A 25,004-nucleotide genomic window follows, 5' to 3' on the forward strand; every position below is an offset into this window, starting at 1 on the left:
TTAGACAATGCATTATTAACCTCATGTTAATTATGATAGTTTATAAATTAAATTTTAATTATTATACTAATTAGTAACTATTAATTGAAACGGAAAGTATAAATGAGTTCTTGTGAGTATCACTTTGTCACTCTATGCGTATAGGCGTATTTTTAGATACATATATATTCATTTTTATTTTATTTAATAATTAATAAGAATACATTTGTTGTACATTTTTTAGCATGATTTGTTTCAAAAATTTAATATGTGGCTTTTTTTCTAATATATGATTAAAATTTACTTATAGCTTATAAGTTAAAACATAATTTTTCGATAAAAAAATAAAATAATTGAAGATCCATAAGTATTTATTTAATTTTTATTTATTTAATCATACTCTGAATTAGATAAACATAATAAAAATTAAGATGAACTTAATGAACTCTGACAGTATAATTTTTACAGATAATTAATTATTATAAATTATATATACTTTTTAAATATTTTTTTTTAAACAATGTTTACAAATTAACTTCTCAAGTCCACATAAATTTATTTACGGTATTTAAAAATAAGGCACTATTATCAAATATAGAATAAATTCAAACCTTACAATCAAACACTGTTTATCTAATTATCTACACAAACTATTCCGATCTCTAAATTCAAACTGTCGAAATACTACCTTAGTGTTGCTAATTACTTTAACTTACCATTCTAAAAGGATAAAAATGATGATATGAATAATGTATATAATATTATAATTAGTTATCCCTGTACACTTCGTTGCCCGTACAAAATGCATCCATGTTAGATTTGGTTGCCTAATGCTAACATTTAGTGTAACGCGTGTGGATAAATAATATTTTTGATTTTCCGATTTGGTGTATAGATGGTATTTCCGACATATGAACTTAACATAGTTGTTCCGTCCGACGCTGTTTTTTTTTTTTGACCGTTAACAACAGTATTTTTTTAAATTATTTTTTTTTTTTTGTTGAACGACCAAAATTTAATTTCCTTTTTATTCTGGGCTGAACACCAACAACTTATACTTGTATAGCCAATACTATTTTTCAATTGTCTCTAATAATCAGTAACATGAATGAAAAAATTATCATAATGTGCGTATTTGTCAATTATTTTAAAAAAAATTACTCAATTTTTCATTAATTTATAGAATCAAAAATAAAATTACAGCTTGTTTCTGCAATGTATTATTTCATTAAACAAATCAATATAATTGAATGACTAGTTTCAAAGAACATGCATGGTAATGATTTAAATTTTCACATTTGTACATAAAGATATAATTAACTATCTTTAAGTGAGTGGTAAACTTAACTTAAATATAAATTTTAAAAGAAAACTTTTTGGTTTTATAGTTTAAATAACAATAATATTCTATTTTTAATTATTGTAGTATGTGTTAATCATATGATACTTGTATAATAAATATAATAACCATAAAAAACTTAAATTAAACACCATAAATAAATTCACGCAAACTTAATAAATAAAATTAATGGAATGGTTACTTATAATTAGTTGTCAGCTCCGTAATTAATCATCATTATTAATAAAATAATCAGATATTATTGATACCTAGGCACTAGCATATTATAGCGTATTTTAAAAATATACTATTAACATTTTTAATATTATTATTTGTTATCGTTTTAGTAATTATATAAGAATTAATTAATACCTTTTTTTTTTTTTTGAATATTTAATCTTAACCTTGGACGAATAATATACAATATTTAAAAATAGGATTAAAATTTAAAATTTAATATATTTTTTGCAGAAAAAATGTATTGTTTGGTAATAGGTATAATATTGTGAGAGAATTACATTTTGTTTATTGTTGATAATATTAAATTCAATTGAAATGAATTCCAATTAAAATGATAATACGTAATGCCATAAACTGAGTATGAAATTTATTAGTTCTTTGTTTTAGATCTATGGGTTAACAAGCAAATAAAATAATATTCCTAAATTAAAACCATAACATTTCCAGACATCTTCGCCCAATTTTTTTTTTTTTTTTTTAATTGGATTTCTTTTTGCTTAAACAACAAATTTCACGTTAATATAGTCATATATTTATAATAATATATATTTATATAGTATACATAATAATAATATAATATAACTTCGTTCTGCTGCTGTGATTCATTATATTCAGTTCTATAATTGAATGTCAGTTTTTATATTGTAACGGGACAATGCTCGTCGGCATATCGAAATGAATAAACGGAAAGTTTTAAAATATTTTCAGGGTGACATCCAAGAGTTAAGGTTTTATTCAACGCCAGATGCTGCTTATGAAATGTGTTCCGTTCGAATGGATGTCTGTATTGAAACGCAAAATAAAACCGAAACATCAAAAACTAACGTAATGGACGTAAATGAATTCGAAGAACTTTCCACGGCCGTCATGAATTCATTGGAAATAACGAGCGTTGTGCGTATTGCCTGATATACCTATACCGTACAAAAAATAAGCAAATCGTTATGAGATATTATAATAAATAATTAACAATAGTATTAACTGTTATTTTTTAATTATTATTATTATTAATACGTTCGTTCATCGCTTTCTTACAGACGCACAGCCCAAAATCATCTGACACAAATATTAGCCAGTCCACGTATGGTGTTCAGCAACCTCAGTGCATATCGGCCGTTCGCGGTTATCCTGGTCCACCCGGAGAACAAGGGGTAAACGAAATTAATGTTATTGTACTTTCAATGCACTGCAGTTTATAGGCTTATACAACTGTACAAAATTAAATTCAAAAGGGTAGAGAGCTATGCTACCACTAAAATAAAATACATTCATCGCTTTGCTCAGAATCTAAAAAAAAAAAAAAACATTAAATGTCTTGTTTAAATCGTTATACATATTAATATTTACTATATCTACTATAACTCTTACATTTTAATAATAAATATTTGTTTATTAATTCATCAAAGAATTATAACATTAATCAATTTTTTCTACAGTATCCGCCAAAGTAGGTGAATGCACAGAATCGAAACACGTTTTTTTCTTCTTTTTGATTGATCAATTGTCAATTTGTTTTTATTGCGTTGGCTAGTCATTTAACCGTTTTTTGTAAATATATAGTACAGCCTATATAAAATAATAATATAGTTAAGCTGGATGTATATATATATACAAGGTATATACGTATAAAATAGTACAAACGAATACTACTTTATTTTATTCGATGACGCCTTATCTCTTCCTAACATGCATTTTATTCGTGAGTTTTTGTTTTTCTGCTTCGCCGCAATTTTGATAACTTTTTATTGTTTTAACGGGTAGGTAATATTTGTTTAAACTTTAAAGATTATTCTTTTGTTTATTATTATTTAGCCCCAAGGTCCGAAAGGAGATCCTGGTCGTGATGGCATTGATGGGTATGCTGGTAAACAAGGACCACCGGGACATGTGTTTTTAATACCAGTTTGTATTGTTATTTCATTTTAATAACTACAGAATATTAAGTTAACGTATATAAATACTGTTTAAAATTTCAGTTGAATCAAAATCAGGGGGATAAAGGTCCAGATAGCCAAGCCGAAATGTTTAGACAAATGTTGGCACAACACATGGTTTGTATTATTGTTTTATTGGTTTTTATATCTAAATAGAATACGTGTATTTTAAAGTATTACAAATAAGTATTAGAAGCTTAATTGTTTTTCTCTTTTAGTTGTCAATGAGAGGAGTTGATGGACCAATGGGTTTAACTGGAGTAGTGGGGCCGGAAGGTATGTTTTATACAATTGTATGAGCGTTTTATGTATTTAATCATTTTATTGTAATTTGTAAATAATTGAAGGTCCACCTGGTCCCGAAGGACCTAAAGGCGAGTCTGGTGAACAAGGAGAAGTGGTATGTGTAATTTTAGATAAAAATATTATTAAATGAGTTCAATAATGTTCACTTATTTTTCGGGATATACACATTGTAAAACTGCATACTTCATTATATATATTAAGTTCATCTAAAATATTAAAAAGCAATTAAAATTTAGTTAATTTGTTTCCATGTTTACATAACGCTTTCAACATATCAAATCACAACTTTAAAATTATGAATTTGATACTTTATTCCTTTATTTTATCTTATTATTATTTAATATAATTCGATTTATTTCCTATAGTGAAATAATACAAATTAATGTAACATTTTATTAAAATAATTTAAAAAAGGAAAATCAAAATATTTATATATCGATTTATTTTAAATCGATATATATATAAATTTTATTTTATATCGATTTTTATAAATAAAAAATAAAATTGTTTATATTAATTAAGTTTTAATTATCTTTCAATTTATCTACGTATGTATAAAATACCTTTGTATAAGTAAAGTAATATTTATGTTTGAATTTTGTTCTAGGGACCAAGAGGTATTAGAGGGATGCCTGGTCCATCAGGTTAGTATAATATTATGATTTTTAAGGATTATATCTTATCAGAGTACAACAACTTGAAATTATTCTTAAAGAAAGTTTATGAGGAACTATAAATAGTTACCTATATCCACCATTCATTATATTGATATTATAGATAAAAAATACATTTTTATGAAAAAACAACCTTAAGCTTAAACTAGTGAGTTGAGAAAATGACAATATTTATTTTACATACATAAATTTACATATTTGGCCATGCATATATATTATTAAAAAATAATATAAAAAAAAAAAATTAATTTTAATCGTTTTTCCAGTAATAGCTTTAAAATAAATTTTTTCAAGTGCGATAAATATTTCTAAAAACAAATATTATTTTTCAACGAATACTAGAAAAATAAAATACAATTTAAGCTTAAAATCATATTGTAGTACATTTTTTATAAACAATTTTTATTTTTACTTTAAAATTAAATTAATTAAAATAAGACTTAAAATATTTACATAATTCTAAGAAATGTTTTTGAAATAATGTAATTTTTTTTTTTAAGAAATATAAATTCGATGATACGAATTAAATTATAACATGCGCGTTTTAAAAAACACCTTGAAATTCGTCTTAATTAGGTTGAATGCCTCATTAAGTAGCTAATTTTTTATTTTCTAGTAAGAACAATAATGTAAACTATGTTACTCCTTTTTTTTTTAATATAATTTTTATGAATGCAAAAGGTCGTGATGGACACAGAGGTAGACCGGGCAGAGATGGGGAACGAGGAGTTACAGGTCCACCTGGAGTCAAAGGAGAGCCCGGAGTAACGGGAGCAATGGGTAATTACCTATTATTAGTATTATTAAGATTGTCATCATTATTTTTTATATATGTTTGTGTACTGTAGTATAAATATACATATATACATGCATAATTTAATGTTCTTTGCTTTAAAAATACTATGAATTCATTAATATTACTTGAGAACATAATCTATATTATATGTTTAATACTCAGCGGCATATTTAACAAATAATTTTGTATTAAAGAAGTCTAAATTAGTAAAATGTTTCAAAAATTGATAAAACTATTTATTTACATTATACAGAAAAATAATATACACGAACTTTATAGATCTATTTATAAGTAAATTAGAAACCAATCGGTTAAAGCATTAAGTCTTAATTTTGTATTAACTTAAAAAATCAACAATTTAAGTATATTCTAAAAATAGATTTATTTGCTTTGATATCTGATTTCTTAGTTTGTCTATATAATTAATAATTTAAACTTAACTTTTAATATTTTATTTCCTTAACGTTAAAAAATATAAGCACAATATTTTATTTACAAAAGTTAATAATTCTAATTAATTCATGGAATTTATTTTAGAATAACTATACCATTAAATAATACATCAATATGTATAAACAATTACGTTTCTAAAATTTTTAAATTCTTTATAAAAATCATAGTTTATGCAATATAATAACAGTATTATTATAACCTGATAAAAGTAGAACAATATTTGTTGATTTTTTACATTATGATTAATTTTTTAATTTATCAAATAGGTATTATTAAATCCATAATAAGTTTCACTATACAGCGACATTATTTCGTGTTATTTTTTTTTATTTTCTCTGTTACAAGATTTATAACTTAAGTTCTAAAATTTTTCGTTCAATATTGGATAGATAATTATACGATTTTTTTGTCTATGTTTTTAAATTTAAGATACTTAAAATTTAAAATACCATGTTTTTTAAGAACATAAATTTAAAAAAAAAAAATCATAAAATACATAAATAAACTGAGATTCAAGCTCTTCGATACGACGATTTATTACTACTTTCAAATTTTAAATAAAAATACTCCAATATTATTATCAAAATAATCTTTTCGCTACGAGTTACATAAAATTATAATCTATATTTACCACGATTATCTTATGCTCATTTTTTCACGTTATAAATTTAACATATTTAGTTGATATAATGTAAAATAAAATAAAATTCATGGATAAAATAAGCATTTGATTAAGTTAAAATTTAATTATATCTAAACCGCGTATAAACCATAATTTATATTTTTATTTGTCTATTAATGCGCCTTTATTTTTATTTTTAGTAATTAATTATTAAGTCTAATGATATGTTTGTAGGTTTACCTGGAGAAAAAGGAGATCGCGGACTTCCAGGTAAATATCATAATAACAAAATAATTAAATCGTACGTGTAGTAATAATTATATGTTACATTTTATATAATTTATTCAAATAATGTGGATTTTATTTTGTTAAAAATAGGATAGTGTTATAAATTATATGTTACAATCATTATATAAATTAATCAATCCACTTATAAACATGATGAATGAAACAAGATGCATCTATATAATGCCTTACATTGTTTGTTCACATACATTCCCACATATATAACCATCACGACCCTAAACTCAACCCACATCTCTTTAAACTTTCAAACTTGTGTAATTAAATGAACATAATACAACTTTTACAGCGTTTACATAAATGAGCCATAAAAATTGATTATTTATTTCAGAATTTTAAGTAATACGAAAACGATTGAAAAAAAAAGTGTAGCTTGGTATGGCACGTTGGCTGCTACCAGTTGCGAAATGCGACTGGGAGTAAGTAACAGCGATTACTACTAGCTCCCAGATGGGTGACCACTCGGGTTCATAGTGGTTAAAAATCTTGCCACACATACATGTGTTTACTATCAACCGTAATAAACGTAACAATCGTAAAAACAACCTACCGTTAGGTTAATTCATTCAAATAAAAATAAAAGTAACTTATTTTAATTTTTATCATTTTTAGGTCAAGTTGGTGTTACAGGCCCTCGTGGTAATGATGGTCCTCAAGGTGAAGAAGGGCCTCAAGGTTTAGCTGGCTTACCCGGAGAAATGGTAATATCTTCGATTTTAACTTACTTAAAAAATATATAATACCAAGTGCAAGTGTTTATGTTATTAATACTGTTTATCGTGTATAGTGTTATTATTGTTATAATAAATTATTTATTCTCAAATAAACATAATATCCTAGTTAAAAAATATGTATACTTAAAATATTTGACATAAAACGTAATATTTTAATTGTATTTAATCTGATCTATATTTTATTTAAATTATTCATAATAAACATAAAAACTGATTTTTTTTTATTTTAAACAATGAAAAACATTATTTCTAACTCTACAACTTTATAACTCTTTAACTGTACAAACAAATAGATGACGGTAATCAATTATTTAATTACTAGCTAGATGAGGCTAAATGATTGTCATTTTATATTATGCGATATAATACTGGCAAATAAAAAAAATATTTTTCTCAGTAAATTCAATACACAATAATATACATTACTTTTGTGTAATGACTAATGCCATTTATTTTTAATGTAACTTAATTTTCTATGAATTAAAAATATTAGAAATAAGAGTTATTCAAAATATACAACTTTTGAATTTATATTTATCGTTACTACATCTGCTTGTTACCAAATTAAAAATATACTTAAATTTAATTATATTTTTAGGGACCCAGAGGATTTTCTGGTCTGCGCGGATTTCCTGGTCCACCTGGTCCACCAGGAATTCCAGGATCAGAAGGGCCTACAGGTATAATAATTTTATTGTTTTACTGTATTAATCATATAGTGTATTCATAATATAATAGGTATAAATATATACTATATAGTGTGTAACGAATGTTATAACACATTTATGTTTGTAACTATTGCATTTTATTATATTTAAGAAAATATATTTAACATAACATTAATTAGAGGCTTCAAGTTTTAATACATTTGGTTTTTTATTCACTATACGTGTATACTTTAAATATCGACTTTAATATAATATAGTATGAAAATAATAATAATTAAAAAATTTCTTAGCGCTAAAAAAAAATTAAATTACACCTAATTAAATACTAGTGAGTATTATAATTTGTTATTAAACAGAAAAAAAAATTATTTTTATATTTTTACAGGTCCTAAGGGTAATACTGGAAATACTGGTACGTATGTAAAAAATATTATAATTATAGAATTTTAATAGAAAACAATTTTATTTTGTGTTAGAAGTTACATAGTTATTGTATAAAAGAGTCTCAAATAATAATTATTAAAATTAGAATTTTTTGTATTTTATAATTATTAATGTCAACACTTAACTACTTTTTTAATCACTTAATGGGTTCTTAAAAATAAATCATATTTATTGGTTATCAATACTATGATCAATACTCCATTATATGTCTTAAATTAAATTAAGAGTTAAAACTATTTTTCCCTAAACATTTTTTAATCCATATAATATAAAAAATAAATAAATATAGTATGGTATCTTTTTTTTTTAGGAATTCCTGGACCACCAGGCCAAATTGGTCCTGCTGGTCCCATTGGTTCTACTGGAGCAGTAGGCGCTTTAGGTCCTCCAGGAGATCAAGGTATTATCACCAAACATAGAATAATAATAAAAAAAAAATTGTCAAAGTAATAATTTTTACAATGTTATTTTGTTTTAGGACCTCCAGGAAAACCAGGGTTAGTTATAAAAATTAATACTAAACACTAATAAATATTTTAAATGATATACGATTTATTAAATATTTATAATTATTTAGTATTTTAATAATATTAGTGAAATGAAGTCAATAGCGATAATTATAATAAGACAATTTTTCTAAGAACTTTGGACTAAATAAAAGTGTATTTTAATACAAACATTGTGAATTAACATAAATTAATGTAGGTCACATTTTTAATTTTTATTATTGAAAATAATAAAAATACTAATACATATTACCTAGGTTACTTTTTTATATTTAAATATTTTATTTTTCAATTGTTTTATTTTTGTATTAAGTACCTATTATTGTAAACAATAAATGTTGATCGAAATTAAATTAAAACTATATAAGTCTTTCATTCAAATTATATATCGACATAGCCAACTCATTAAATTCATATTATTTTACTACAATCAATTTCATAACTGTCAATAACTTTCTATAAAAGTTTTAACAAACTTTAAAATGAATTTTCATAATAATATAATAATACATAATATTTTGTAATAATCTAGACTACCAGGATTACCAGGAGCTGATGGACTACCCGGGCATCCCGGAAATACAGGTAATTTCATAAATACACTTAAATTTAATTTAAATATAAATAAGGGAAAAGATAGTAATCACTCTACTGTACTGTAGGAATCTAGTGACTCTCGTTATTTAAAAGTAAATCACTGTAAATGTATTTTATAATTTTTAAATCAATGATAGGTACATTATTGCATAAGATCCTAAATGAAGACTGTAGGTTAGCCTCTATTACTAAGCATATTTTATGTTCACTAGGGGAAGTTTTAAAAGTCCAATCTTCTCATTCTACCAAATTGTTAGTAAAATTTTTAAGGATGTTAATTTAAAAAATAAAAGTAGTTTTTGTTAATGAACTTCTAGATAAAAATTATGAAAATATACAAACTTAATTAACTCCAATAATAAAAAATTAATTAAATTACGTTTCTTATTGTAAGTCGAATTCATTTTTTCCAAAAACATTGGATTTAAAAATGTTATTGTATGTATAAAATATGATAATGTATGTTAAATGTTTTAAATATACATGAATAATATTTTTAAATAACAACAAAATAATTATTCATCACTTAAATATTTAATTTTTTTGAAAATATCTAAAAAAAAAAAAAACTAATTTCTATATATTTTTATAATTTATAAATAACTATTGTAACTTATAAAGAGCCTTATATTCAATTTTCAAGCGTTTTGACTGAATGAAAAATACAATTATCAATATTTATAGTTGATAATTGAAAATTCTAAATGTTTACTTGTAGTTAATATATTTTCAGTATAAATTCCAGGTATTATTCATTATTTTCAAAAATATTGACAATATTTTACTTTTGACACATCTCTCTTTCCCATTTAAACCAGAAACCACGTTCTAATCATTTTTTTCAACTAGAAAAAGGATTTTAAGTCAGAATAAACATATTATTGATTACATTTATTGTTTCGCTCAGATTTTAACATAATAAATACATTTAAAAAATAGGTGCTGTGGGAGCCAAAGGAGATACGGGACCAATTGGAGCACCGGGTCCCGTAGGGTTTTCCGGAACACGTGGTGTGAAAGGTGACATAGGTGTTCGTGGTTTAATGGGAGAAAAAGGTAAAATACTCTTTGATACACAATATTATTGAGAGTATTAATAGATTATAAGTATATTTTATTTTCTTGAGTAGGAGACAAAGGAGACAGAGGAGCCGACGGAGAGAAGGGAGATCAAGGACTCAAAGGTACATACATCAATATAATTAGATGTCTTATAATTCAATTATCTTTTTTACATAATATAACTCGTATTCTTAACTAATAAAACTTCTATACAAAAATACAACAAATAATAGATTAAGTTAAATGTAAATATAACACAGCTCATTTAGCTAAATTCAATTATTACATAAATAAAATTCCACTAAATTAATAAAACGTATAATTTTGAACTAATTTATTTTTATTTTTTATAAACTAACCTACTTAATTAAATTAACATTCAGAAATTATATTTTCATAAAATTATCTGCTTAATATTTAGTTTTATAGTAGATATTCGTACTACTTAAACCAGGGTCGTGTATTTATTTTTGGCTATGATGTTAAATTAAAAAAAAAACTAATAATCAAATATTGTGTGAAAAAAATGAAATATTTTTTTTACAAACACGCAAAGATCACATGAGAATAACACATTATTTAATAATCTATATAATTTCATTTGGTAAATATAAATAACTAAGATAACAATGATTTTTTTTTTTTATAATAGTAAAAAAATAAACTATACTTTCAGTATTATTATTTTCAGCTTTTCCTCAATAAATGAGTTTTTGATTCATAAATAAATAAAGTGTTTACTTGTTATTACAGGAGAGCCAGGATTGGCTGGACCACCTGGTTTGGTTGGAATTGAAGGTCCAGAAGGGCCAAAAGTAAATAACTATGAAAATTTTTATTTCAAAAATACGTAGCAATATCTTACTTTATGATAAAAATTAACCTTACTAGGGAGAAAGTAAAATTGCGTATTTTTACTATATTAGTAACTAAAATTTAAAAAAATAAATAAATTTTTATATGAAGTTATAGTGATAAACGTATTATTATTTCTTTTAGGGATCTGAAGGACCTCATGGTGAAAGTGGTGCAATTGGATTATCAGGTAAAATATTTCATTTCATATGCTTATTCACTTCAAGTGTTGTAATGTAATAGCTTTTTGAATAGGAGAAAAGGGTAAACCAGGACCCGCTGGGCTTCCAGGATATCCAGGTGCTCCTGGTGAAAAAGGTGACAAAGGAGCATATGGTAAAGATGGAATTTCTGGTGAAAAAGGAGAACGGGTAAGCATTTTTTTTTACGTTTTTATACTTAAATTATTTTGAAAATAGGATAACTTGAGTAAAATTATATTTGGGCATAAAATTAGTGACAAAATCAATTTTAACATGCATTCGAAAGAAAATAAACTAACTTGGAGTTTTTAAAGGTTGTATATAAGGACATATAGGGTTACTTTTAAATTGTTTTTAATGCATAACTTCAAAATATCATTTTAATTAAAAAAAAATATGTAATTGTATCATTTACGAGTACAGATGTATACTTTTTTTAAATTTATACTTAAGTTTTTTATTATTTTCAATGTTACAATTGGATTAACTATAAAATAAGTAATATCATAAAATTATATGTAAAGAAAAAAAAAGTGATTTTTCTTAAAGATTTTGATCGATTTAATAAAATAAAGTGACGCTAAATTTATTTTTTCGGATTGTTCAAGGTAAAAATAGTGCTTAAAATGTTTTTAATTACACTGTTAAAAATTAAAATATTAAATTTAGGTAAGTTTATAATAATTGTTATAAATACTATTTGAAGTCGAGTAATATAATAATAAATTAAGAACTAATACCCACTAAATATTTTGATTATAGCACCTAGGTGTACATTGTACCGAAAAAAAAAATATAAAATTTTAAAATATTTTAACATACTGATTAAAATTTTATGAATCTGACTTATATTTTGATGAATTTTCCTTACAGTATAATTTGGAAAATAATTCATATACATGTTTATATGAATTAATATCAACATATTACCAACGATAATGTTTAAGACGTATATAAAATGTTTAAATCAAGTAGAATAAATTTTAGAATAAGATTAGGTAAATAATTTAATTGATATTGTTAATACAATTATACAATTATTTAAAATAAACAATTAAAAAAAAAAGTACGAAATACTTCGGTTATTACTTATAATACAGATATTTGTACAACTGAATGATTCACACTTTGTAATATTTAAAAATATGAACACTACAAGTATGATTACTTTATTTCAGGGAAATACTGGATTACCAGGAGAAAGAGGAGAAACTGGACCTAGAGTAAATATTATATTTAAAATAGTATTTTGCTTAGATAGAACTATAAAATTATAAGATATTTATAAAAAAACATTATTTATTATTAAAATTAATGGAACTTTTTCAAATCAAATTAATTGATCAATTTCTGTGTTATTAAAACAATTATTAAATACTGATACTATTTCAACAATTTTAATTGATATATTTAATTAATACATTTAATCAATATTCACTTAAAAGTGTTAATAACTCTATCAAAGTAAATTAGCTTAGTATACATTATACAAGAAATAATTTAATTCAAGATGAAAAAATGATTGAAATTTTAAATTAATTAATTTCGTAAATATTATTAAAAGCCAACTTCCTAGTTTAATGCATTTAAAAATTATGCAAATCAAAATATTAATATAATTTATTTTAAAATATATTTTTAGGGATTTAGAGGTGCCAGAGGACGCGAAGGATCCGAAGGAATTCCAGGACCAAAGGTATGCAAAAGGACATCGAGTTATCTTATTTAAAATATAGATTATGAATTTATAAACTAGTTGTTTTCTATGAGTTTGAATAACGATTAATAAAATTCTAGCATGTATAGTTAGCAGTTTAACGAAAAATATAATTTATGTAGCTATTATTTTTTTTCAAAATAGGTATAAATAAATTCCATACTTATTATTATCATTACTATAAATCGAAATTTAAGTATACAATAATAAGACTCAAAATTACGCAATATTTTTCTAACGAAATCTGAGTCAATACACTTCAAATTATAAGTTTATTTATTATTAGTATTAATTTTAAGCATACAAATTTATTTATTTTTTTTTTTTTTACATCGCATTAATTAATTCATGGGTTATAGACAATATATTTTATTCATGATATGCATGTATAAATTGGACTATAGATTTTATTTATAACAGGTAACAACACAGATTCATTCTACATTATATAATATATTTTTTATTATTTCATAATTAATTACAGGGTGATACTGGACAACCTGGGCCGACTGGGACACCGGGAGAACGCGGAATACCGGGTTTGTAATAATGTATTTGATTTATTAAGTAGAACACATATTCTATAGATTATAGCTAATTTAATTTAATTTATATTAAATGAATAGTTATTTTTTCACAACAAAATAATAGTGATAAGATATAGTTTTATCAATATAATATTACGTTATTATTATATTTATGTATTCAAAAAATCTTATAGTAGCAAACGAGGGAATATGAGAGGATTTTGATCTTAAGTTTACAAAGATACTTCAGTTATACTGAGTACAATTAAATGTATACTAAAATAAAATGTTATATTTTTATTATTGTCGACCTACAATACACGCAAATCTAGTGATGAAACGAACTTAGCACAAGTATTTGTAGGATGCTAAAGGGTTATAATTGTGCATTTTATAAATTTATCTAAAACACTTTTTGACAACACTTTATGATAATAATATTATTGAAGTACACATTTTGTCTTGTTGATATATATTTATGTTTATTATAATTTAAATATAAATACAGTAATTGTGGTTCACACAATTTCATTGGTGCAGTAACATTGGTCAATAAAATATTATTTTTTCTGTATTTTTTTTTTTCATTAATTAATGATCAATATTTTATTATACATATATATTGCAAATTATTAATTATTTAAATTGCATAAGACAGGTGCGGATGGACTAAGAGGATTTATCGGCCCTACAGGCGCACCTGGAATTAGTGGAAAAGATGGTTTACCTGGATTTCCAGGAGAACGAGGTCCTCCAGTTAGTATCTGATAAATAAACTAACATATATTATATTAATTAAAGATTTATAAACATACTATATAAAATCATGTTACATAAATAAATATTTAAGTTCACAATAGGTTATAGTATAGTAAAATATTTATATTTTAGGGTGACACGGGACCCATAGGTGTTACTGGAATACCTGGAGTTGTTGGACCACCTGGTCAATCAGGCGAAGTCAGTATATATTAAATTCGAATAATCGTTTAAAAAAAAAAAATAATTTGAGTTTTTCATAATAGATAGGCTCTATTGGAGAACCAGGGCCGTCAGGTCAACCTGGTTTACCAGGAGAAGCAGGAAGACCGGGTGACGCAGGTAATAATAACGAACTTTTGTAATATTTTATTTTATAAAGTTCATATAACTCAATATGAAATTAATTGCACTTTCCATATTTTATTTTATAGGAAAAGAAGGACTTCCAGGCCCAGCTGGTCTGCCTGGAAAGCCGGGTGAACCTGGTTCTCCAGGATTACCAGGATTTCCTGGTGATAGAGGTAAATTGATATGAAATATAATTTTTGGTTAATTTAAATTTTATAAAAACAATTAACAATTTTTTCACAGGATTTCCGGGAGTTCCCGGAGCAGCTGGACTAAAAGGTTTGTATTTTAGTATTTTATTTTTTAATTAGTTATACTTACAAATATTGTACACAAGCAGTAAAAACAACTTACAACTATCAATTGTATTAATGTAAATGAATCAACAGCATATTGTGTTAAATAATATTTAGATGTTGTAGTGTTTGGTTTTATTATTATGCTAGGTGTATCATAATACAATACAGAATTCTAATTTAACTTATAATAGATACAACAAAATTAGTATCATTTTCTCTAGTTAATGTTTAACGAGAAAAAATTATTTATATTAAATCCTCATATTTTTTGATCAAAGTTTTTCGCGTATCTACGTCAAATTAGCACTGAAAATACGTGTCGTGTATTAACGACGAAACTAAACTTTCACATAACGCTAAAAAAACTCACTGAATTACTAGGTGGCCAAAAAATATTGATTTCATATTAAAATTATCTTAGTACATACCTATATAAGAACCTAAGTGATGTTGTAACAAATCTTACATTGTATATTTATCAAATTTTTGACCATAGGTACTTATCATATTATATATTTGATTTTTACCGTTGTGGATAAACATGTTTGAATTCATATCAAATTAATTTAGTTTAAATATTTAATGGAAAACAATTAGTTAATGTCGTACGTTCATTGTTTGTTAGGTTATACATAACATCGTGCCAGCTTTTGTTTCATAACTTAAAAATGCAAAAATTAAAAACACCAATTACAAGGAAGTCTTTTTATTAAAATGAGCTAATATTTTATAGATTGAAGATAAAGAAACAAACATAAAAAAACTTATAGTGAAAACAACAAAATACCTTTTTTTAATATTTAATTAATAAACAAATATATTTATACTTAATTTTAAATAAAATATTTTTTATTGAATTTTAAATGCATATTTTGTAACATATTACAATATTTTTAGAAAAATATTTTGAAGTTTTTTTGTTTTCTAGTTATAAGTCTCTTTAAACTTTAACAAGATATTTTATATGATACTCTTATCTTTAAATTTAGAAAATTATCGATTTACACTAATATTTAAGTTAATTATAAAAAATTTTAAATAGTGAACGTACATTTTGGTTTAAATATTAGTTAAAGTCACTTAATAACTTAAAGAAAAAACATAATCTGTAAAAATTCGTGTAATTTATAAAGAATTAAAATATTATAAAAATCCATTGGAAGAACACAGGTGATATATTAACTTTTAAATGTAGAAATAAGTCAGTTTAATCTAATTTTAAAGTTAACAACTTGAAATTGGTTCTGATAAATACAAACTTAATATGTTGTATGTTTACACAACGGATATACCAGTGTAGTTTCCTCAAAAGTTTTTACGAAAAATAATCATAAAGGTTATAATTTAAATAACATCGTTACTACTAAACCAGATAAGATAATTATTGCATTTTTTAATTGAAAATTTGGTTTTGTGAAAAACATTTTATGTAGATATATTAAAATAAGTAGTATATTAATTTTTCTTTTAGTATCAGATCAATTTAATATTCAAAATATGGTTTTTAAGGTGACATGGGACCTCCAGGTCCTATTGGATCAACTGGAGATAAAGGGCAACAAGGCGAATCTGGTAAAGAAGGGCCACAGGTAAAGTAATGTACACTTAAAATATAGTTAAAAAAAAAAAAAAAAATTATGTACATGCTATTTTTTTTAAATAAAACTATGCATATATATATATATATGCAAATTATTTTTATAGTATTAAATAACAAACCAATAAAGATTTGTTTGAAAATGTTAGTTTAAATATTTTTAAAAGAACTTTAGAAGAAAGGTTTTAAAATAGTTATAACACAAATTATAAAATACATTTTATTGCCTAACTTATTTTTAAAATATAAACATTAGGTATTCACATTATCCGTAATATGAGTATTAAGTTATAAAGTGAATATGATGTGTTAATCAATAAATGTTTATATTGTGTGAGTATGAATGTATACTTAACATTTATAACTAGTTTTGATCCAATTACTGAGTTCTACACATCACTATTTCTTTTCTTTATTTTTTATTTTCACTTATTTGTTTATATATTGAAATAAAATATTTCCACATCATGTATTAACAGCCGACGAGAATACATAACGCGTGAAAATACAAACATAAATTCTTATTAAATATTACTTTATCATTTTTATTTCTTTTTTATTGGTGATTTTACGTAAATGTTTGGAAAGACTATTAAATTCAATCGTTTTTTTTTTTTTAGTTTTACTAACTCATTTATATTTTTATTTTCATTTTTATGCTATGTAAACATATTTTAAAATAAGATCAGTAATAGTAAAATAATATTTTTTATTTTAAAATTAAGAAGAATTTACAATTCTAATTTTTTAATATTTATATGTCATCTATGGAAATATTTATAGATATAGATAGATTTTACAAATTTTTCTATTCAATTTATGAATATTAAATTATGTATCTAAAACTAGGTTTTTTTTTAAATAAAACGCAAACTTTTAAGTTTGAAATATATTTGATCGTATTCTAATTTTTAATTTGGTCTAGGTATTATTATTAAGATACAAATATGTTAATGTTAATATAATAAAAATTACTAGAATTTATAATCTAAAACAATTGGTAATTTTTTTTTTCTTGAAACAGTATTGATCATAAAAACCATATATTTTTTTATTAAAAAACTGGCGTTGCTTTAAAATTAATTTTTTTTTTCAATTACTCATTTTGTACTAGGAACATCTTATTCCAAGTCATTTGCTTCTAATAATAAATTGAGTTTTGTCTAAAATGAATAGTTTACAAATAACTGTATATGTATGCAGTATTATTAATAACTATGCGCGTTACCTCTGAAATATACTTAAAATATAAGTAATATGAATATTTAATTTACTTCCCACTCAAAATAAAAGTCTTTGGAAACTTAATCAATTATTTTTGTCGATATATAATGTCTAATCGTTAAAAAAAAAAACATTTTACAAATTAAATGAGTAAATAAGATTCAATTTTCTTAAAATTTGAGTTATATTAAAAAATAAAATCGAATCCTTTGATTTGAATACATTTACTGACAATTTTATTACCACTTAAATGATTTAAATATCAGATATTTTATGTCACAATTAATATTTACTTGATTTGTTTTGTTTTATACTTTGAATGTCTTATTTAGGGTGCAGAAGGACGCAAAGGACCCACAGGTACACCAGGTGCAGTGGGTTTGAAAGGAGATAAGGTACAGTTTTAACAAAATATAAAATTAAAAAATTAAAATATTACTGTTTAATAAACTGTTAAAATAAAAATGTCTATTTTTTAAAATTTTTACTTTTATTGTCTAAATAAATTTAATTAATGATAAAAATTATAATTTCAAACTAGTTTAGTGGATAGTTTATTATAATTTAAATTTAGAAAAATTATTGAAAAAAATATAGACCTATTAATTTTGTCATAACTTTCAATCGTGCAGTTTTTATTTTTTATTTTTATCGATCATGAATACATTTAGATTTTGAGGCATTAACACTATATATATAATATAACATATTGAAAAAAAAAATAATATTTTTAGAAAATATTAACTTAAAGTTAATAAGAAATTAAATAGTAATAGTGATAGATAGAGATAAAATAATGATATTTATTAAATAAATAGTATAAAACAATTAATTGATAAATTTATAATCTATACAGTAAATTTATTTATTTGAAGAACTGAATAATATTATTTTCTTATTTTTAGTTCTAAACCTAAACTTTTGCAATAATATCACTTATTTTATGTTCGTTTCTGTATTTTACATTCATTAAACACGCTTTTAATTTTCAAAGTTATACTACACAAATTATATTCAGGAAAGTCGTGTTTTTTCACCAAAAATCAGTATTAATTGAATATACTTAATGCGAGCTTGATTTAATATTTTTTCTTTATTTTAAATTTTGGTATTTGAATTTTGTTCTATCTTATAGCCAATTGTTTTATTTGATTGTTTAAATATTTTATATATTTCGAGAGAAATAGTGTTTTTTTTTTTTTTAATATTTTTGTATTAAGACAATTTTCATAAGTCGTGTGTAAATTTTAAAGACGGCTATTTTAATTCAAAGAATATTTAAAATTTGTAAATGAATAATACAAAATAAAACATCGATAGTGTTATATCTTTCATGTTATACCACAAAAAATAAATCCTAATTCTACAGGGTTGAATATAATTTTTATACAAATTATTACTTACACAATGCTAGGTGGTGTTTATTATACATATTGTTTCAAATATTATGTGCTATAATTTTTGATTTTATTGATTATTAATATGTTTGTTAAAAAAAATAATTAATATTGCTATGTTATAAATTATTGTGTATTCATATTTATTCAATTTAGGGTGAAATCGGACTTGCTGGTCCAATGGGAAACGATGGAATGGTGGGAGCACGAGGCGTTCCAGGTTAGTACACTTGATTTTAAGACAGTGTATTATAACTATTGTTTTATAAATAAAAATATTTTCTATTATAAGATAATAATTAAAAATATTTATTATTGTTATTTTTTCATTAAATATATCGTAATATATTTTTATATTGACTTTAAGAATTTAAGATTTAGGTATTTTACTTTTTATGTTTATTTATTGCTTATACTAACCATATTTTCATAATATACTATGTTACAACAAGATTAATAATATTAGGTACTTTATTTCCTTGATATTTAATGTCTTACTCGACTTCTTGTTTTTTATAAACACAATATAAATACGTGTAACTGTTATTGTTATTATTATTCAAACTTTTAAATACTCAACTAAAAAAATATTTGTAATCAAAACAACACTTTCATCTAATATTTTCTTCGCTTCGGTTCAAGTCTTTACTATAATATTTGTTGTGTTTTATAGGACCACCAGGGCCTGTTGGGCCACCAGGAGAAGATGGAGATAAAGGTGATATTAGGTCTAACGTTTAATTATATTATCAGCTTTGTCAATTGTTATCAGGACCATCCATTATTCCATAATAGGTGAAATCGGCGTTCCTGGAGAAAAAGGATTCAAAGGTTCAAAGGGAGAAATGGTAAGTAGCAAATTTTTAAGCTATGAATGAAAATTTTTTACTTGTTATTCATAATTTCAATCTACCTTACTAAATGAACAGTATTAGCTCAGAAATGGTCAAAACCACAAAAAATACAATATTTACATTATACATAATATCATTGAGCACTGCATAGGAGAGATTGGGCACAATTATAACAGATTAGATAACATTATTTATTTTTGCCAAAATGTAAGCTATTTTTGTTAGGTTGCAATTTTGATCAATAATTACACTTAATATATTTATAAATCTGTTAGTATTGGCCTTTAAAATTTACAAGTTGTTTAATAAATTAAGAAAAAAAATATATTTATTGCTATAATTATTGTATATTTTAAATTGTTTAAAAATTATTTTAAATGGTATAATTTATTCTTTATAAACAATTAGACAATAATTGATTAATATATTCCTTTACATAAATAAAATAAATCAAAATTAGGTTAAATAAAAAAAGTAAATAAACTTTGTTAAAAAAAAAGACTTACAAATCTAAGTAGGTATTACTTGATTTTAAAATTTTTAAAAACAAAACTTTAATTAAAGGAAATTTATGATAACTATTGAAATTAGATATTGTAATCTATTTAAAATGTTTAGTCTTATAAGGTGGTACTTTTATATTTAAGCTGGAAGCAAATTTAAAAGGATATTTTCTTGTATTATTGGTATGTACAATCAATACCACGCATACATAAAATGTGAAACAAATAATAGCTATGTTAATAACTTCAAAAATAAAATAGAGTATTGAAAAATACGTATAATTGAAGCACATAACGAAAAATTAGTACGACCATAATGTACCATGTATAGGAATTAGGAGTAATAAATTATTTTTCAATGGTCTAAAAACTATAAATACCAATTTAGACATTTAAATCATTCGTATGAACGAACTATATATTAAATATTTACACAAATTTCATTGGTTTTAATTTGATTTATACTTATTATTATAATACAATATGAGTTCCTACTTTATATAGTTTTTATTTTTTATTATTATCATTCAAATATAGGTAATTGTTATCATCAATAACGTTCTCTCGTAATGAGTTAAATAATAATATGTTCTCTAAATAATGATAACCATAGGCATCTGATAGCTTACAACATTAAAAAATGTTTATCATAAATGTTTGATCAGCATTCAACATGGTTCTATTGATCTTATATAATTCATAGAACAATTTTCAAAATAAAATTCTAAAAAAAAAATTTTAATAATTGATCCTATACCTATACATTTATCACATGACACATACAATGATTAAAATAATACCGATAATCATAAATATTTAAATATTATTAAATTTATTTCATTTTAGAATTAACGCTCACTATGAAGTTTTCATTGTCTCTTTATAACTTTTTTATTAAAGAAACAAATAAAGTAATGATTTCATAATTATTTTTATTCGTCGAATTTTTAATTCACATATTATTACAACTATTCTTTTCATTATTCATTAAAATATTCATAATTAAGTATGTTGATTGCTATTAATTATACATTAATTTAGTGATTGTCTAAACCCATTGCATACATGTAATATTTTAAAAAGACATTTTAAATTTATGTATATCTAGGGTCCGGTCGGAGCATTAGGAAATCCAGGATTAAGAGGAGAACCAGGACCAGTTGGGGTATATATAAATAGTGTTTTAAAAATAAAAAATAAAATAGTTTTTAATATAATATGGTTCCGTAGGTGCCAGGAGAAAGAGGTCCGATCGGTGAAATCGGGAGACAAGGAGCTAAAGGAGAAGAAGGGTCTGCTGGAATTACAGGTTAAAACTTGACAAGTTATTCTATGGTGCATTGGTGCATTATAATATAACTATCCTAGTACTGTATGTATGTATTTTTTATTGTGTACTTAGGACCACCTGGACCACCAGGGACACAGGGTATCCCAGGACCAATTGGACCAAAAGGCGAGCCCGGGGATATTGGTACCAAAGGTAATTGTATAAACTATGTAGTAAGTTTTAAATTTAATTATCTATAAAAATTCCAACTACCAAACCTATCAGTAATGATAAACAAAATCGATAAAAATCTGTCACTCAATATTCTCTGTACATGAGTCTGTAAAAAGGTTTATCATATTACTTTGATCTTTACTATAATGTATAGTATATTAAATTAATGTAATCGAATTTCAATGATATGGTTTGATATCACCACGTGTGTAAATACGCGGAAGTGTTTTGATTTAATTAATTATTGTTAATTGAAATGCAATCAATATAGGTCCCATCGGACAACCTGGAGTTCCCGGTGAAATCGGTCCTAGAGGTTTTAAAGGTGTTGATGGACAGTATGGTGAGTAAAAACTAAGAAGTAATTATTATTAATTTTAAAATTTGTATTTTATATGAATAATCATATTCTCAAGAACATAATTTAATATTACTCCATTGCATCATATTTAATTTTACCTACCTAATATAATATAATAATAGGTATATGAATTTTGATTTTGATATTTCAGAGATTTAAGTCATAAAAAAACGTTATAAAATCATGTCGTCTTAAATAATTATTTTTAATATTAATTTCTAGTAATCTATTGAATGTACTGATGTTTGTATTTTTGTTATATAGGTCCAGTGGGTGCAGATGGACCTCCGGGATCTAAAGGCGAGCCAGGTGTAATTGGACCACCAGGCCCACAGGGTCTTGATGGAAAACACGTATGTCTGCTTAATTTATTTTTTTAGCATTCATTTTAAACTCTTACATTATGTTAAATCTCATGTATTAAAATATAAATTCGATATTACTTAGGGTGAACGTGGTCCAATGGGCGCAAAAGGAGATGAAGGTAAAATCGGAACGCAAGGACCAATAGGACCAAGAGGTTAGTAGTTTTTTTTTTTTTACTTCTAAGCTGTTATTATAATTCACAATATAATTATATAAATAATATGCTACTAATTTTTGAACTTCTATATATAACCATCTTAGTATAAATATAAATCATTTAAGTATAGCTTAGGTTAGGTTAACCTTGGCTGATAACTTTTAAATACTTATTTTTCACTAGATTCAAATAAAATCATATTTGTGATTATTTTTTACGTAATTTAAACTCAAATACGATTTATATTTCCCTTATTTTGAAACATTTTTTGATATAGAAACATATTGAAAAAATTAATGGGACTTTATATTTTTATTGTTTTATTTTAAATAAATATCATAATCAGGTAACATTGGGCCAGAAGGACCAAAAGGTAATGCAGGTGTTCCTGGATTTCCGGGAATTCAAGGGGAACCCGGCATTCAAGGTCCAAAAGGCGACAGGTAAGAAATACATATAGTATAAACAATGATGTAACTGTAAATAATTCTACTATTTTAGATTAAGAGTAGAGTGAGAAATGAAGTGGTTATGCATTGACGTTTGTTAAAAAAAAAAAAAAATTGTATTGATTTTTTTCTTTACGTTTTGAAGCAAAAAATGTACTTCAATTTCAGAAATCCGAGATAGTTTCTAATATAAAATTTAACATATATTGTTTCCTGGAGATAGAGAGGGGAAACAATAAAAATTAAATAAATACAAGTAAATTGAGTAAAAAAAACAATGTAAAAATGAAAATATTTACATAATATCAGTTTTCGATAAAATATATTTAGTTTATTTTTCATTATTTAAAAAGGAATAACTATAACACATAAGTTTTTTATAAAAAAATTATATTATAATTTTAAATACACGATCAAACCCTTAAAATTTTTTAACTCTTTTTTTTTCAATTTAAAGCCATTTAACATTTGCAATTTTTAACTTTTTTTTTGATTTATCATGTTGATAGCACAAATATTTTTCAGTCAAAAATTTGAAAATATAATACAAGGTTTCTCGTGAGTTTTTTTTTAGTAATAAAAAAAAATTAAAAAAGTATAAGCATAGTTTTGTTTAATGAGCTTGTCAATAATTTTAGGGGTTTAATTTAAAGAGAAATTTGTTTTTTGAACCAAAAAAAAAAAATTTTCCTTTTAGAATTTTATTTGTTTGATTGTATTTCAAAAAATATATAAATCCTAGGAACATGAAATTTTCTGTTATGTTTAGTTTTCTATTATGTTTAGGTATCATTATTTTCTATGCTCAATGAAATTTTTAAAACATATAGATTATTTTCAAGTTATTATACATCAGTATTAATTTATAAATGGTAAAAATTAGTATATCCAACTGAATTAAGAATTTTTTTGTATTGAAACTAATAACATTTTTGAAATGCTAACTGGTCTTAAGAATGTTGTTTAATGAATAACCAATCTACGTAGGGGTCGAGATGGCGATGATGGAAAAATTGGTGCTCCAGGACCTCCAGGTGAAATTGGCCCACCCGGTAATCCAGGTATCGTGGGTCCTCCAGGACGAACTGTAAGCTATGCGTAGTTAACTAAATTCAAATCATGAAGTAAATTTCTTAAATAATTGGTACTTTATGAAAATCATTTTAAAACTTTAATGTTTACATCAGTATTATTAGTTATTGTTTTTAAATTAATATATTAATC

General features: G+C 23.7%; 1 protein-coding gene across 1 annotated transcript in view; it reads left to right on the forward strand.

The window, feature by feature from the left end:
• LOC112593127 (collagen alpha-1(V) chain-like) overlaps positions 1–25,004 on the forward strand; it is a 75,832-nt gene that overhangs the window by 27,565 nt on the left and 23,263 nt on the right. Inside the window, exons 5-45 of the mRNA XM_025337430.1 lie at positions 2,267–2,452; positions 2,596–2,709; positions 3,371–3,460; positions 3,535–3,609; positions 3,711–3,768; positions 3,840–3,892; positions 4,406–4,442; positions 5,154–5,252; positions 6,578–6,613; positions 7,259–7,347; positions 7,979–8,060; positions 8,434–8,460; positions 8,803–8,892; positions 8,971–8,989; positions 9,531–9,583; positions 10,535–10,651; positions 10,726–10,779; positions 11,411–11,472; positions 11,657–11,702; positions 11,768–11,883; positions 12,894–12,938; positions 13,358–13,411; positions 13,917–13,971; positions 14,618–14,715; positions 14,851–14,919; positions 14,985–15,060; positions 15,153–15,242; positions 15,313–15,348; positions 16,878–16,957; positions 18,522–18,584; positions 19,743–19,806; positions 20,260–20,304; positions 20,382–20,434; positions 22,052–22,108; positions 22,174–22,252; positions 22,346–22,426; positions 22,719–22,790; positions 23,073–23,161; positions 23,256–23,328; positions 23,678–23,774; positions 24,768–24,867. Of these exons, the coding sequence (XP_025193215.1) occupies positions 2,267–2,452; positions 2,596–2,709; positions 3,371–3,460; positions 3,535–3,609; positions 3,711–3,768; positions 3,840–3,892; positions 4,406–4,442; positions 5,154–5,252; positions 6,578–6,613; positions 7,259–7,347; positions 7,979–8,060; positions 8,434–8,460; positions 8,803–8,892; positions 8,971–8,989; positions 9,531–9,583; positions 10,535–10,651; positions 10,726–10,779; positions 11,411–11,472; positions 11,657–11,702; positions 11,768–11,883; positions 12,894–12,938; positions 13,358–13,411; positions 13,917–13,971; positions 14,618–14,715; positions 14,851–14,919; positions 14,985–15,060; positions 15,153–15,242; positions 15,313–15,348; positions 16,878–16,957; positions 18,522–18,584; positions 19,743–19,806; positions 20,260–20,304; positions 20,382–20,434; positions 22,052–22,108; positions 22,174–22,252; positions 22,346–22,426; positions 22,719–22,790; positions 23,073–23,161; positions 23,256–23,328; positions 23,678–23,774; positions 24,768–24,867 (2,979 nt within the window). The remainder of the gene's footprint in view (positions 1–2,266; positions 2,453–2,595; positions 2,710–3,370; positions 3,461–3,534; positions 3,610–3,710; positions 3,769–3,839; positions 3,893–4,405; positions 4,443–5,153; positions 5,253–6,577; positions 6,614–7,258; positions 7,348–7,978; positions 8,061–8,433; positions 8,461–8,802; positions 8,893–8,970; positions 8,990–9,530; positions 9,584–10,534; positions 10,652–10,725; positions 10,780–11,410; positions 11,473–11,656; positions 11,703–11,767; positions 11,884–12,893; positions 12,939–13,357; positions 13,412–13,916; positions 13,972–14,617; positions 14,716–14,850; positions 14,920–14,984; positions 15,061–15,152; positions 15,243–15,312; positions 15,349–16,877; positions 16,958–18,521; positions 18,585–19,742; positions 19,807–20,259; positions 20,305–20,381; positions 20,435–22,051; positions 22,109–22,173; positions 22,253–22,345; positions 22,427–22,718; positions 22,791–23,072; positions 23,162–23,255; positions 23,329–23,677; positions 23,775–24,767; positions 24,868–25,004) is intronic.

Source organism: Melanaphis sacchari, unplaced genomic scaffold (genome assembly GCF_002803265.2).
Source record: "Melanaphis sacchari strain LSU unplaced genomic scaffold, SCAv2.0 Contig1_pilon_pilon, whole genome shotgun sequence".
NCBI classification, from domain to species: Eukaryota; Metazoa; Arthropoda; class Insecta; order Hemiptera; family Aphididae; genus Melanaphis; species Melanaphis sacchari.